The sequence below is a fragment of the Lasioglossum baleicum genome, chromosome 3 (assembly GCF_051020765.1).
Source record: "Lasioglossum baleicum chromosome 3, iyLasBale1, whole genome shotgun sequence".
In the NCBI taxonomy this organism is placed as follows: Eukaryota; Metazoa; Arthropoda; class Insecta; order Hymenoptera; family Halictidae; genus Lasioglossum; species Lasioglossum baleicum.
In genome coordinates this window covers 11,271,428-11,288,094 of record NC_134931.1, presented here as the reverse complement: position 1 = coordinate 11,288,094, position 16,667 = coordinate 11,271,428, and the positions used below count along the sequence as shown (strand labels likewise).

General features: G+C 42.2%; 1 protein-coding gene across 9 annotated transcripts in view; it reads left to right on the top strand.

Annotated features, from left to right (window-relative positions):
- Nucleotides 1-7,981, top strand: part of LOC143207473 (uncharacterized) — a 398,430-nt gene extending 390,449 nt beyond the window's left edge. For all 9 annotated transcript variants that reach the window (XM_076420989.1, XM_076420988.1, XM_076420987.1 and 6 more), the window contains 4 exons: nt 267-329; nt 1,367-1,635; nt 4,218-4,435; nt 4,928-7,981. In XM_076420989.1, the coding sequence (XP_076277104.1) occupies nt 267-329; nt 1,367-1,635; nt 4,218-4,435; nt 4,928-5,203 (826 nt within the window). In that variant the 3' untranslated portion in view covers nt 5,204-7,981. The remainder of the gene's footprint in view (nt 1-266; nt 330-1,366; nt 1,636-4,217; nt 4,436-4,927) is intronic.
- The last annotated feature ends 8,686 nt before the right edge of the window (nt 7,982-16,667 follow it).

Sequence of the window (16,667 nt, the reverse complement as noted above, 5' to 3'; positions counted from 1 at the left end):
GCGCTTTCACCGTGTTCGCACGTTGCACGTAGCTACGTGGTTATCTTCCTGACCACATTGCACGTACTAAGATCCGCCAGCAGGCCGAAAAGGGAAGCTATACCAACCCTTTCCGCGTATATCCCTTTAACCCCGTCCATTTCCCAAGCGCGCAAAGACGAAGACGCTGACTAATAACTAGCGGTTTCCGCTCATTTCATGCTCGCTCTCTGTGTGGATGGATTGTATGGTGTTGGTAATGGTGGTGTTGGCTTTTCGGACTACAGATGTCCAATCCCTGGTTGCGACGGGTCTGGCCATGCTACTGGCAAATTCTTGTCCCATCGCAGGTAAGACTTTCTGTCATTTTCTTCCGCGAACATCTACGGAACATTTCTAATTGTATTCAAGACGCGGAAACGAAGAACAAAATTCGCTGAAATTCGATTCGCGAACTGTCGCGTCGCGTCGTCTCGCTCTCGGCCTTCTAGCATTTCCAAAACGAATCATACAATGACTTCTATATTTCTACCGTAATAAAACCTTTCCTTCGTTCGTCCGCTTTCTTAGACTTATTTCTCTGAATTTCGAAATTTCCCTTGATTGCAAACACTTCCGTAGTCTGAGCACGTTTGAACAAGCTTCAAGTACGCTTCGTTACAGTAGCAAACTTTCGAGTAAACATCGTCAAACTTATTTTCGTTTGCGAAACAATTGTCCCGACCGGGTAGCGGAATGTTTCAAGCATTTAATACGATAGAAGCTGAAATTAAAATGAAATATCCTCAATTTATAAAAATAAACAATATTTACAGAGAAGTTTGAAATCTCACTCGATGTCCATTTGTTCTAGTGCATTGATACATATATTTGTAAAGTGAAAGCAAAAATTATAGTCTTTAGAAATTTATATAGAACTATGGACAAATATGACAGCAAAATTGACATTCTTACTTCGTTTTTGCTTGTTCAACAAAGAATAAAATTACTTGAATCAAATAAAGACAATCAGAAGAATTTAGCATAACTAATAAAACGAGTCAACGAAGTCTTTGGAAATTAGGGCTGCCATCAGATTCGAACGAGGAACAACAACTCCGAGCGAAAACTTTGTATTTCTCCTTCGCTTTCAACTGTTCTGCGCGATAAAATAATTTAGACGATACGAAAGATTATAACAAAACACTCGACGCAATTACAATTTAAAATCCAATGAAGTCTTCAAAAATTTATGTTGGGCTATCGATCAATCGTTACGCGATAAAATCAAGGAACGGGAAGCAGTTTCGAGAGAAAGGTTTGGGTTCTTCCTTAAGTTTGGCGACGAAAAGACGCGACACAGCGGATACAGGCCTGATTATGCTAACATTGAGGACTCTTGTTGCAGCGCGTCCGGCTGCCCGATCGCGAACAGGAATAAATCGCGACTGTTGGAGTCAGGGGGCACCGTGGAGCAGCACAAAGCAGCAGTAGCTGCAGCAACGGCGATGAAGTTTGAGGGTGTTAATTGTCCAACACCAGGCTGTGACGGGATGGGGCACATAAACGGCTCGTTCTCGACCCACAGGTCCCTGTCCGGTTGTCCTCTAGCCGGTTACGGAGCGAAGAAGCCGAAGTTCGACGACATGTCGACCATGTACAGCAAAGGAATCCCCGGTGAGGATCAAGCTGCTTCTGACGTGATGATCGATGTGACCGATTATCGATGCCCGACCGCTGATGATCGAGAGATGGGAGTGATAATGTTGATGGGCCGACTCTGCGTGAAGCGAGTCGTCGATGAGAATTATGTTGTTGTCCGATTACCGAGCTCATGCACGCGGATCGAGGACTCCATTCACGCCGAGTGACGGCGCCAACAGCGCGGATTCTTTGACGATTGATTTGCCTACGAAAGTAGACGGGACACCCGTGTTATATATCTAGTAGGCATGGTCATCCGAAGTTTGCCTTTTATTCTTTTCTATGCTTCCGCGTCGCACTTGTCCAAACGCGTGCACGCAACAAATTGACGACTGACATGTCCGAACGAATGGAAAGACGAGCGCGTGAAGCTCGCCGAAATGTTTGGACGAGTGTCGACGACGAAACCGTGAGAAAATTATGGACCTTTATTTGTAAACTTTGTGCATAAATGACCCCCGACTTTGATCCCGTGCTATGCCATACTCTACTCTTCACGCAATGATGTGCTGTCATACCAACAAGAGTAACCTCCTCCCTGCTCCCAGCCCCCACTTCTATCTACCTGTATATATATATTCAGTTACTTCTGTTGTCGTTCTTTACTTATTGAGTGTCACGTTCAGTTCTCGCTTCCCCGTTTTTTCGATAAGAAGTCAGTGTCCAGGTGACGTGTCCGCGTCACCGGATACTAAGAGGAAAGACTTGTTCCCCCTGAGAGAGATACACCTGAACTGAACGTACCCGAAATCCACTTGTGCTCACTATTGCCTCCTCCGGTTATGAATTCTACCCTTTACCTACCTACCTACCTTCGCCCTTCTCTCTCTCTCTCCTCCTAGAGCCCACCTCTCCCACAATGATTATTATGTGCAAGAGAAACGAAAGAATGTAAAGCCAAACGAAAACAGAACGAAAAGCAACCGTATGTCATATTAATGAAAAATAATATATTCTGATTTATTCTGGGATCACGATCAGCTCCTTTCCTGCCATATACCTTTGAGGAGAACATTTACATTTGAAGGTAAGGGACTGACGTACTCGCCATTTGTTTTCTATGTGTTTTCGGTGTTACATACAAGAATCCACACACCAGTAATTTTTTCTTTAACGAGATGACAACCGAGTGTTGACGAGCAGCCGCTGGTTCCTTCTTTCTAGTCCTACTAAAGCCTGACAATGGCAACCGAAAAGAAAGATACATGTATTTCGTGACAAGATAAGTCTATGAAAATGATTCTAGGCGAAAGGCCAGCACTCGGTGTCTCCCATTTTTTTCTTCTATCTGGTATGATGGCACCTCACGCTACCTCAAACACCCTAACATCGTTCCCGATCATTCTCTGCTCCTGCGGCACTCCTGTCAGGTTCGTGCGCCTGTCGATGACGGTTCATGAGGAAAAAAGATCTTGTAAAAAGAGCAAAAGAACAAAAGAAAAACTCCTCAGACTTGTCTCTGTATCACGTCAAGCACGAACTATTAGCAGAAGAAACCGTACCGATCCCATATTTCAGACAAATCCTAATGTAGCGACTTGGGACCAATTACAGTAGTATACTTGCCTGGCAAACACGATCATGAATAGCGAACCATTCGAAACAATTCTTTTCCGAAAATATTATATATTATATTATATGTATATATTTATACGTATATAAACGTTTCTCTCGACCGGGCCAACCCAAATCGCTGTCCGAAGCTTTCCCGGCGCTACTTACATGCTCGCCACATTCTCGCATCTTATTGTGTATCTGCAAGGTGTCACACAGAACTAGGGACGAGCTTTGTCTTTGAAAAGGTTTCACCCTCATCGATAGAAAAAGCCAAGATTGGATGGTTTCTGATGCTCTAGCTTCCTATATATTCACTATCATTTGTTTACGCGCATGCATGCAGTCGCAACAATCCTCGTGCACATTTTCTGCAATTGGAAACTCATATCTCCCTTCCCGAGACACTATTGCTCACATTGTACATCACGGAAAGTACCATAATGCCTTTCAGTTTCATCAAATCTTCCGAATATCGTTCAAGAGACACACACGGTATATTGTGACGTTAAGTAGAATTACTCGGGAAAGATATGAGACTCCATTCGACACGAATGCAGAAGTTATCGAACAAGATAGCGACGATAGAGCGTCAGGAATCATATCCAGTTTCCGATTGTACAGATTCACCTCGCAATTCAAACCATTTAAAAGATGCAACCCTTTTCCGTGGGACACCCTCCATTACGATTCCCGCACACCTGTTAAGTACCGTGATCGTATATTATACATTTCTCTGTAACATCGAGCCACTGCCGTGGACAGAGCCTAACGAGCTTCGAGTCGTGATTGGGTTGAAGGCTGGTCTTCCGACGGTTTCCCTTGACAACGAATGTCCTCGACGGTCATTGTAATGATCATGGTATAAATCTCTGTAATCGAACGTAATGTATCACGACGGACACGTGGTCGTAGAGGAAACTGTTGGAAGTAGAGAAAACGACATGTCCGAAAGAGACAGACAGTCTGTTAAAAGTGGACGATGTATGTCCTGTATTCAGGAGTGGACACCAGTGGTCCGGCTCACGGGGGTGCGGTGGGTACGGGTCAGGGTAACACGAGTGGTAGCGGTACCGCCAGTGGTCAGGGCGAGGATCTCTACACACTGGAGGCCGAGATTACGGAGCTCCAGAGAGAGAACGCTCGGGTCGAATCGCAGATGTTGCGCTTGCGCTCCGATATCACCGCCATGGAGAATCAGCTGAAGCAAGGTGAAAAGGTCAGTACGGTTTTGCTCAGTCGGTAATCGATTATTACCGTGCGACGATACCGGAGACACCAACACTTCCGGTGACTAACAATGCAGAAAACACGCTGAATCCGAGGAACTTCAAAATCTTCAGGAATTGTTAACTCAAAATCAAAAACAGTTTCGTGCTTCCACCCCTTATTGCCTAACTACAGACTGAGAAATTATTAAAGCCGTATCTTGAGAAAATATTAATATATCATAGGAGATCAACAACAAGTACTCCATTCAACAATTGATGTGTTTTAATGCAAAATTGTTGATCTATGTGGCTCTAACAATTTAATCATCCACTGTAGTAAAATGTTGAATCGATGATTTATGAATGAAGATTTCGAAGTCGGGATTTCTTATTCGATGGACATTCAGCTTTCTGCGACAGCGAAGGTAGAGTGTCCACGTACCAGTCGCCGGTACAGATTGCGCGACGTCGTTTTAAATTAGGGCTTTTGTTCTCTGTAGGAAACAACGGCGATCTCCACGCGAAACACCAACGTGAACGAGTACTTCCAGTCGCTGCGCGATAACATGATCACGCTGTTGGAGCACGTGCGAATACCGAACGCCCCGGGCGGACCGCAGGAAAAGATGGGCCACGAGAACTTCGACAGTTACCTGACGAAGCTACAGACGCTGTGTACCGCCGACGGTTATTGCGCGGACGAGTCGAACAGGCCAATATACGAGACGGTGAAGACCGCCCTTCAGGATTTCACGGTCCTACCGACACCCATCTGAGACCATCCTTAAAGCTCGATGATCGGTTACAACGGGTCTCGGACGCGTTTCGCGTAGTGACCGATCGTTGTGACGAACAATGAATACACATACCGTTTAGCTGGGACGGTATGGAACCGCGAGATTGCCAATCTTCGAACGAACTCTGTGGCGTTGAACGTGAACGTAAAATGTCGGGAATTGGTAATCGGTCGCGATGGAAAGGAGAGTCCTCTTCTTTCCGGTACCAAGGACTTCCGGTCAGTGGGTGGCACGTTATTGTGCTTCCCGCACGCAAAGGGAGATAATCGATAGAAGACAATGTTTTTACGAATTATCGGGTGATCCGAGTGTCGTCGGTCGGTGAGCGCACGCCGACGACTGTATAGACTGTTAGTAAATGTTACAACGGTATCTAAAATGCAGCCACCGACGGTGATCAATCAGTCGGGGCGACCGATCGCGCACGGACTCGTAACTCATAGCGATATCTTTTGTACATAACGAACTTATACCACGTAAGTATTAAGGCCGGCGGCGCCGATCGCCGCGCAGTCATCATGTAAATAAAACGCGCGTGAACGAGAGAGAGAGAGAGAGAGAGCGAGAGAGAAAGATAGAAAGTGTGTGTGTGAGAGAGAGAGTATGTGTGAGAGAGAAAGAGGATCCCATATTTCTATCATTTAAGAAACGTGTTGATGTGATCATCTCATCTCTAAGATATGTAAAAAAACTTTAGACACACACATACAATGGACACAGTATGGCCGGAGACAACGGATGGATTTAGCTTAGATGTATATCGAATCGTATCGCTCATACCAAGAAAAACAATGTATAACTGTTTTACGTAACCGTTAAGCGACTAACGTTAAAACGAGAGAAAACGCAAAAACAAAGATGAAATGACAAAGAAGAAAACTAAGGAGAAAACTGAGGACGATATGGAAGAACCCGCTGAACAAAACGCTGCTTCTGCTAAACCGACGGCTACTTGATTATGAATTATTGCGTACTCATTACCGCTAGATACTATTATTACTACTATTGTCACTGTTACAACCACCAAGATCGTTTCTAGGATTAATCCAATCATTATTATTGCTACCACTACTCTTACTACTGTCTGATATAGGATATATAGCGACGAGTATACCGACGCATTTATATTATCAACGAGACTACGAACGGTGCATACGAACACATTGTCCATAGGGGGTGTACATACGGTCGCAGAAAAAAGGGGGGGGGAACGATACGAATATTATACGATGGATCGGTGGATGGGATCGCCGATTGAAGCTGCGCGACGGATCGATCGTAGAGACTCTGGAGCGTGTCTCGAGTTCGAGATCGTTCGCGTTATCTCGGTGTGGCGGATTTATCGAATTTCCAGAAGCAGATTTCTATGAATCGCACGGGAACCTGTCCGATCAGTGCCGATCAGATCGATATTCTGAATGTTCACACTGTCCGGTAGAATATTATACACCAGACGATACAAAACGTATGACCATCTGTATGTAGCAAAGATAGTTTGTGTGATCGGTAGTGACAGGTTTCGTGTCTGCGATTGATGTAAATCTACTAGTTTAAGGATCGGCGAGCTCGACGATCGCAGGGGAACCATCTATGAAATTGATTCTCGTAATCGTCGCGGATCGATCGATCGGAGGACAGCGGGTACTCGTTCGTTGCGTGCAATAGTTTTTTTCGTCTTTCCGTTGAGAGGATTTGTATCGTCGCGACGCAGCAGTGATATACGTATCTTGGCTGCGTCTGCGCCGGGTTGTTACGATTTTCCGTTGATCTCTTTACGTGTCCCGTGATTATTTCGTCTTTTTTAATGAATTGTAAAATACACGAGGGACTGAGTGTAAATATCGACGCATTGCCTATCCTAAGAGAGAATATCTTCTGCCTCTTTGACGCTTTGACATGGACCGTACTGGAGGAACAGGCCGTTACGGTTTACGATAAGTTCAGAACGGTATGTGAATCGGGTTTGAGAATGGTTTTCGGGTTCGTTTTACTGGTATCGACAAGTATACGAAACAAAAGTAATTAAACATGGTAGTAATTTCGCGTGGAGAAACAATGAAAAACGTTGATACGACGACGTGGCGACACGACTCAACGAGGCGAAGATATAGAGTAACGTCGCGGCGAGCAGTGCTTCTTATTTTGCAGACTGAGATCATTTCGTCGCAGTGATTAGAGCGTGACAGTTGTATATAGGGATGGGTTTGGTGAATTGGGAAAAAGGTGTTCGACTCGTGGGTGTGGGAGTTCGGCGAATCAATTAGTTGTCTGTCGAAAAAACAGACGCGATCAAAGATACCGTGTGGGAGGAGCGAGGAATATACTTTAACCAAACACCGTGTAGTGAGGGTATTAATAAATTAAAGTATAGCGATAGTCGGCCGGCGATTACGATTAATCTCGACGTTATCATTATTCTTGTCATTGTCATTATTCATTACGATTCTCTAATTGCCATTATCACTGTGATTAGATCTGTTTCTTTGCTCAACAATGTGTAAAACGCGAACGTCGAGGAGAACGGGTGTATGAAGATATATGTGTCGCGTTCGGACTGTCCGATTTTCTCGAGGTTACCATTCTGATGATATTATTGCTATTATTGTCATTATTACCACTATTGCCGTTATGTTCGCGTCATTATTACGATTATTATTGTTGCCGTTGATAAAGTTGTACGAATATTATAAGTTCAATGACATGCTTTAAGTAAGTATAAATGTTACTCCGATTGAATAAAGGGTATTTATCGATGAATTGTTACACTTCTTCCTCCCAAAGAGAGTGCAAACATAGTTCCTGAAGTGTACGTTACGTCCAACTTCGTTATAAGCATAACGAATTCCTTTTTGCTCGATGTCCAGTTCAGTTAGGCAAGATATTAGTTCTATACAAAATAAACGCGAGAAAAAGTGCTAGAGCGTTTATTAACGGTATCAGTAGAACGGTCGAAAATTATATAAACTTTCGCATGTATGATTTCGAATCTTCCTCAGAAGAGCCTATCGTAAAATGCAAACCTCTATCTTCAATTTAAGCTCTTGAACGTGACAAGTTTTCACGAGAATACATTCTAAAATCGACACCAAACATCCCCTTAAATTCGAATGAATGTTATCCGAGCTCCAGATTATCGATTTTTTAACATATGTAATTTCGTATTTATCTTTTAACCAAAATTCACCAATTACAAAATACTCCATCTTTAACTTAAGGTCTCCAACGCTCAAACATTTCTACGAGAATACATTATAAAATTGATACCAAGCACCCCCTTAAATATGAATGAATTTTGTCCAAACTTACGGACAGGGATTATCGATAATTTTAAATGTTTTCATATTCTTTTCAGAACCATTATGTCCCTATCACAGAGTACGATCCTATATCTCTAATTTGTGCTCTCAATCGTTCAAAAATTCAGACGCACAAAAATGTGTGATCCACGAGAAGAGGACGCAGCAAGTCCTCACTACACATTTAAGATCCCCACAGACATTGCATGCAGTGCTTTTTTCTGCCGACGGTTCTGAATTACCGACTCTGTAGAAAATGCCTTAGTCACCGACGAGATACTATTAACAGAGAGGAAATGAGAGGGCTCACGCTCGGGCACCGACGAGATACGAGATTCTACCGACTGCCAGCCTTATGGGAGATCGTGTCACCCGAATATTTCGGTGTTCTCTTACGCCCTTCAGGATATATTCTGAATGGAGATCAGAAGGCCATCATCGGTGCAGAAGGCTACTAAGTAGATCCTCGTCGGTGAGAAGGCAAATCGTCACGGAACCATAGCCTTCTGCTCTGGTTCGCTCTTGTTTCTCACTTTGAAAGAATCAGAGCCTTCTGCCTGATTCGCCTTTGATCCCACGTGGATCGGAGACTTCTTCTCCGATTCACACCTTTTGCCCCGCGATAATTACTCGACATACTTGCGTAATTTAGTATAAGTCCGTCGTTGTAAGAATGGGAGCCAGAAGGAATATTGCATTCGTTCTGACTCCCTTTCGAGTCTCTTGTGCAGCAACCTCCTCGTGGTGAGACCTGGGCAATCGGTATTATCCTTTATTTGTAAGACCTTCTAGTGTCTTATGAATAAAGGATAATATCGAGCTAATAGCTGCACATTTAATAAATATGTTGATTTTCAATAAACTCTATTCCTGTACCTATTGTGTGTCTTCCATAACATTTTGCAATTTCACCTTCCTTCAGAACAAAATATATGTATTATTCAAGCTGGTTCGCCCCGGGCGTGAACAATGTCATATATCGTCTGGTTCTATTTAGGTAAAGAGACGAGATAGTATTTCGTCGGTGATAGTATTATAAGGCAATTACAGAATGGGTAATGTGAGCATTCTATACTATATCATTCTTCTTCTACTTGACGAGTATCTCGTCGGTGGTAGAACTTTTAGCGATGTGGTATTTCAGATCACTGTAAGTTCCACGTTATCCCCGCGCCCGTTCGCGTCCGCTTACTGGTCCCGCTGAATAGTACAGGGGCTGGCAGGCTGTCGGTGTTTTCTTACGCCCTCTAGGATGTATTCTGGCTGGAGTAAGAAACAGAAGGCCATCGACGTGATCTCGTTGGTGCAGAAGGCGACTGAGGAGATTTTCGTCGGTGAGAAGGCAAATAGTCACAGAACCATATCGATTACAGTGTCCAACACCAAATTTGTTCCACAATTACTGTTGGGTGGTACTTATACAGTTTTTCTTAATCTGCCCTTAATTTTTCTCCTAGACGCATAGTTTTTGAGAAACACGACTGCAAAAAAACGTTTTTCAACTTTAAAGAAATATTGTGTTTTTATTATAAAAGATATTGAATTGTTCTTTACAGCGAAAGATACAGCAGTGATATCCAATATTAATATTGCATATCACTGTATTCGGGGAAGTCTACAGAATCTTTCGTTCTGAACATTTGAAATTAATTCGGTGTTCAAGTAAAGTATTTATTTTTCAACGATTTAAATTTTTTCTTGAATGCTTGCCTTCCCGCGATAATTTCCTCTTGAAATAAAGTTTATTTAATTTTAGTATAAATTAATTTTGATTTTACATTCAACTTGAATGATTAATTTTCTATTGTATATTCTAATCTATTATATATTATATATTAGTTTTTTATTACACGGATTTATTGTTTGATGGTTGATTGAATAAATTTAAACGAATTGTTCTTTCTGTTACAGAGCCTAAGGGAAAAGAATTCATCTATCTATCCAAAGATAACATTGATAGTCTACGTCTGGGTTCTACATTGTCGTCAGATCACGACTAGCCTTGTACTCTGCGACTTCCGTCACGACAAGCGTATGTTGAGTTGTGGAACGTGTTGTATCTTGTTAAGCGACAAATTAATTATAGAAATTTTTATGCAATTTTTCCTACATTATATCTATACATTTAAAATTGTAATGTGATGGTAATAAGTAAAGACTATTTTTATAACAACTTAAAGTGTTCTTATTTCCCACCCTGCAGAAGTTATGGAAAAATCTAGTAGGTATCTACAAATCCAGAAGCGCCAAAAATATTTCGAAAACTTTGAAAATAGAACTCTGCTAATATAAATACAAAATTTTTCAGAAATTTTCGACCGCCCGAGTTGACGTTGAATTGCACTACTGAAGTGCCACCTTTTCAGTTATCATGTTCTAATAATACAAAAGTCGATTTTCGAGGTTCTCGAAAATTTTCGGGCGTCTGGCTCGGCGTTGAGTTGCACTACTGAATTTCGTGCCACCTCCTCGCATATCATATTCTCCTAATACAAAGTTCAGTTTTCGAAAATTTTCGGGAAACGTCGAAAATTGAGTTTTGTATTAGGAGAATATGATATCGAAGGAGGTGGCACGAAATTCAGTAGTACAACTCAACGACAAGCCAGACGGTCGAAAATTTTCGAAAGCTTCGAAAAAATCGAGATTTGTATTAGGAGACCATTATGAGTATAGAGGTGGCACGAAATTCAGTAGTACAACTCAACGTTGAGCCAGACGGCTAAAAAATTTTCGAAAATGTTAATCTAATTGTACTATCGAATATTTATGTCCGGGGGGGGGGAGGAAAGAATACATTATCTTTTCTAACTAAAATTCTTTATTTTTCACCAAAAAAATTACAATATTAAATGTGTATCATATAGTAAGGTGAGAGGAAGGTCCCAGGCAGGAATGCGGTGATGTTGGTACAAATGTGCGGCAGATTGGATCAGAATCTCCTCGGTGGCCTTCTGCACCGACGAGGTCACGTCGATGGTCTTCTGTTTCTTACTCCAGCCAGAATATATCCTAGAGGGCCTATTTATTCGAGTGACATGATCTCCTAATGCTGGCAGTCTTTAACAGTATCTCGTCAGTGACTCTATTGTGGGTGTAGGATCTGACCCATGCTAGGATTTTGTGTGGGGGCAGCACTATACTGGAGGCATAGAAACCCTGGGCGTAAAAGCACTCTCGTATCCTCTCTGCTATTAGATAATACACCTACAAAAAGTAAAGAAATATCGAAAAATTTTATTTTTATTTTTTTTAAGTACGATGCAGTATATAAAAAATTCTGGACAAAATTATGAACGATAGTTGCAACAATATCTCATTACTGAATTTTTATAAAACTAGTATCTCCAAAACTTTAATACGAAATACGCATTTTTTAAAATTTTTGGTGATTTCCAATTTTTTAAACCTGTTCGCCAAGTCCGAAAAATATGAAAAATGCACATTAATAATCACGATAAGACACATACAACATAATAATTTAAACGTGGTACTACGAGAACTTCAATGTCATATCTGTGGTTGTCACGAAGAACGCCGCATGTCACATACTTTCACTTTCGAGATATTGCAATTTAAAGTTTTCATCACTTGTATCATCACAATGCTTCGAAATAGAACATCGGTTAAATTGCATTATGACCTTGAGCTTCTCGAATTTATTTTCATGACTTTTCTCTGATAAATATGTAAATCCTATACTGTAAAGTTCAATTAATGCATAAATTCGAATTGTTTGAAATTGTGACATGCGGCGTTTCTCCTGGCAACTACAGATATTACGCTTGAATTTATTTCGAGTCGATTCCTTCATGCAAGCCGTTCGTTTCGTGCGAATCACACGCTTCGGTGCGAGCCGAGCTAAGCAACTTGATTGATCGAGCCGAGACGAGTACTCGCATCGATGCGGCTGACGTCGATGCGAGTAGCTCGTTTCGATGCGAATAGCTTGCATCGATGCAAGCTACCCGCTTCGTTCGATCCGCTTGCTTCATGCGAGTACTCGACTCGGCTGGAAAAGCGAGACCCGGCACGACTCGACTCGAACTCGGCTCGCATGTTCTAGCTTGCCTGCAGGCCTAGTGTCCTAGCTAAACGTGAGTATAGGATCTGATCCAGGGTAAACGTGAATGTGGGATCTGATCCAGGCTAAAAGTCGGACGCACCGAAATCCCGGGCGTGAGCACACTGACACTATACATTCTCTGTGAATTATCCAATACCCGCAAAGAATAAACCCTTCATACTAATTCCTACTAAGTAAAGGTACTTAACTTCAAAATGATTGGCAGAAGCACATGCGGTTTATTCCAATGATGCAACTCAAATGAATTATACTAGAAACATATTGACCAGTTACAAATGCAGATTTAGTTGTAACACACGTTACAATTGACAAATAAAAAATTGCGAATACACGCAATAAAAGCGGTTAAAATCGCATAAAGCGATCCGGAACAGCCTGTAAGCATCTCCACCATATCAGATCCTCTCGTTCTTAATATCTGGCAGTCTAGTGCCGTTTCGCTTTTCACCTTGCTCAGATTTTTCTGGATTGACCCCGAGTGCTCTTCGAGAAACGCCGCTGCGGGGATCCCACCAGTCAGCATCTTCTGCATCCACTGATATCCACTTTTATTTTCTCTTCCCGTTCTACCGTTTTTTTTTCAGTCCACATCATCCTCCGACGACCGCCTCCCTTTCCTGCAGCTTCCTTTCGCCTGTCTTCTTCATAGTTCACCTCATCACCCCCGTTTTCTTGCTTCTCCTCTTTTTTTACCGAACGTCTCTTGGAAAAGCTGCGTCCTCCACGATCTGCGATATCGGACCCTCGTATCTGATCACTCCTAGTCTTTAACACATATACCGGCTGTCCCCTACGCGACGATCTCTGACAGGGTCCCCTGGGGTGTGTGTCGCCAGATATATCGACTATATCACGGTCGCGATGGTCAAGTGCCGTCGCAGCAAGTTTCCCGCTGCCGAACTCCGGTCTCGCACGAATATTGCGCATAGATACATGTGAATCGTTTTCATCGACCAATTAAACGCGTACGCCATTTATCGGCGACGAGAAGCGTCGAAACGTTCACTATAAGCACAGGAAATTTCTAGATTCGAAGCATCTTTTGCGAAACGAAACAGGATACACGTTTACATCCCTTAGATCGTTACGGTTTACCTGCAACTTCAGGATCTTAGGGTACGTTTTCAGTGGAGCTACAACAAAATCTATAAGTAGACAGCGGATTTTATACGTTTATAATAAAAAATCGCCTGGTCAAGTGTAAAATTGGAAACACATAACAAGAATTGAATGCTGTTACATGATTTTGAACTTCCTGAAATCATTACAAGGGGAAATACATTTTCAATTAACTTCTGTTCCTTACAATTACCTTAGACAATTTTTATTTTGCATAAAGATCCGCAGTCTACCTATACATATGTTTCATTCGCTTAAGGTTTCGGACAAAAGTAAACTAACTAATGCTAAATTTATCAGCGTTGATGAAATGGCTCAACAGATTTCTTTATTCACAGACAAGCAACTGTTTTATAACAGTAATTCGCGACAATCTGAAGAAATTCAGTCGTGTCATTTTTCTAAGTGGATACATACCATCCACTGTCGATTCTCAATAGGTCTCGCGTGAAGCCTGAACGATTAGGATGTACACTGAATCCTTTGAGGACGAGGATATTTCAAGATATAATGAATATTTTTCTTAAAGAATTGAATGATGTACCAAAGACTTGAATACTGAAAAATAAACACTTGTCACACATGTACGCAATAAAACTATTTGTCCGCATCTTGAGGAATTTGATGAATGCTCCTGGTGTTTTAAATATGTGGACAAGGGATTAGATCACGTTTGAGCGAACATTGTGGGCTTTCGTTCTGATTCGAGACAAGGTTGTGACACGATCGGCTCCATTTTGAGGCGGTGTATCTAATAAAACGTTGGCGATTGCCGGCGTAATTCATAAAACCGGCGTATCTCGGCCCCGTCGCCTCGGCGTCTCTCGATAGAAACAGGTTGCACCGGCTCGCAGTTCGGACGGCAAACATTCTTCCGTGGTTCGACGAATCGACGTCTCCATTAATTAGATACCGGTCGATCGAGCGTGCGACGGACCACGTCGCCGTCGCAGCCTCCCGTGAAATTGTGTTCCCGCTGATTTACGAGCACAAGCGCTGCCGAGAACCGATTCCTCCGAGCCGTGCCCAACGATATCCTCTCTCGGCCACGTATTATTTTCTACGCGTCGTTTCCTGCCGATGCAATCCTCTCATTGGTCACCAATTCACCTGCGAGCTCTTCAATGACTCCTCGTTCCTCCTTCGAGCCCTTTAGATTCTAGGCTGCGTTTATGTTCGAGCTGTTCCGTCGCGGAACACCGACATTCTTCAGAAAAACCTTCTCCTTCTTCACCGTTGGTCAATAAAACGGCAACAAAAAATTGTAAAGCAAGTTTAAAGATGCTTTGCAAAAGCCAGACTTCAATCTTTATGTGTACGACTGTGTTAGTCCGGTAAAAAAATTTTCAATGCTTGTAGAGTCGTTTAAATGCGAAGAATTGTAGAAAGAAACTCTTCTGCTGCTGAAGGAGAAACGCGTTGAAGTTGAACTTGCACGATGAAGAAACATCTTAGGGAAAAATTGCAATAGCATTCTGAAAATAGAGATTTCAAGCTTTAAAATGAGTTCGGTGCGATCCTTCCACGATCATTTGTTACAATTTTACGACAGTTTAAACATCAAGTATTTCTGGGCGGAAATGTAGTGTTCCTTCAATGTCGCCTGTCCCATATGTACGAGATGTAATTTAAAAATAACTAATAGTCACAAAAAAACGACAGACGTGTGTAGAATCAAAAAGAAGTATAAAATATGTAAATAATGTGTGTGCGACTTGTAACATATGCCAAGCAAGAAAGTTAAACTGCAGTTGAGTCAGTCTAGTGGAGTAAGTAGAATGAGACAGTAGTCGGACATAGTTGCGGTAGCTTCGTAATGCGATAAAGCCATAAGTAAAGTGCCTATAGAGTTACTACAATGTAAATAATTTTATAATGAAGAAAGAATTTTTGATGTCATGGAATTGATGAAAGATAGTGAAAACACACTCCAGTTTTCAAGCTACAGAAAAATTAATTGGTTTTGTCCGACATTCCTCTCAATTTTTTCGAAAACTGTTTATTTTACGGGCAAAGGTAATACTACATAAAAGTCGCAGCCTGTCTATATCTACAGATTTTGTCTAACATATTTCTCGATGTAGTCAACTATTTAAATAATATTCAGGAAAAACGATTTTTTGAGGAATTAATTAATAATTTTGATATTTAAGAGCCTTAAGGCACTTTTTCCTGTTATCTGATCGAGCTCAAACTTTGCACAGAGATATTTTTTATTAATTAAAACAATCCTGGCGGTGCCACAATAGAAATTTTGAAAAAACTTTCGTCAAGAGTAAGTAAGAGCCACCCTAGTGTGTACATAGATACTCATATATTCTTCTACGCTGGGCATCACGTAGTAATGCTTTTCATTTACAAGATACAACGGTGCATTATTATATTATTATTTCTCGGATTGTTCGTCGCAGCTACAACATAAACGCACCGTAACAAAAGGCTGGGGAAAAGAAACGTCGGAGAAGCCGGTCGCGAAAAAAGACGGCGGCGTTCTCGAGTCCGGCGAGGAAGCTAGGATTCACTTTGCTCGCGGGGCAAAGAACCGTCGGCTACACCGAAGTGTGGCAAAAACTGCGTAAACACGGTGCTCGGATCCAATTCGGAATCTGGTCTGTTCAGCGACTAGATAGAGGAACAGAGCAGCAGCGGCGTTGGCTGTGCGGGATGGAGGACCCGAAAAGGGGCGACCGTGGCTCACTTTGTTAAGGCGGCGCGGCGGCGCGGAATCGCAATATTTCCTAGGCGGGATAGGATCGCGTGTTATGAATCACTGCCGCGCGGCTGTTTCGTGTATATTTCATTACGTGGCCAGTTTCCCTGCAATAACAAATAACGAGGAATGGGGGAGAACCGGTGAAAAAAGGAAGAGAGAGAGAGAGAACATGGAGGAGAGAACGGGTGGGGAGAGAGTAAGACATTTGATGGTAAGGGGTTGAAGAGG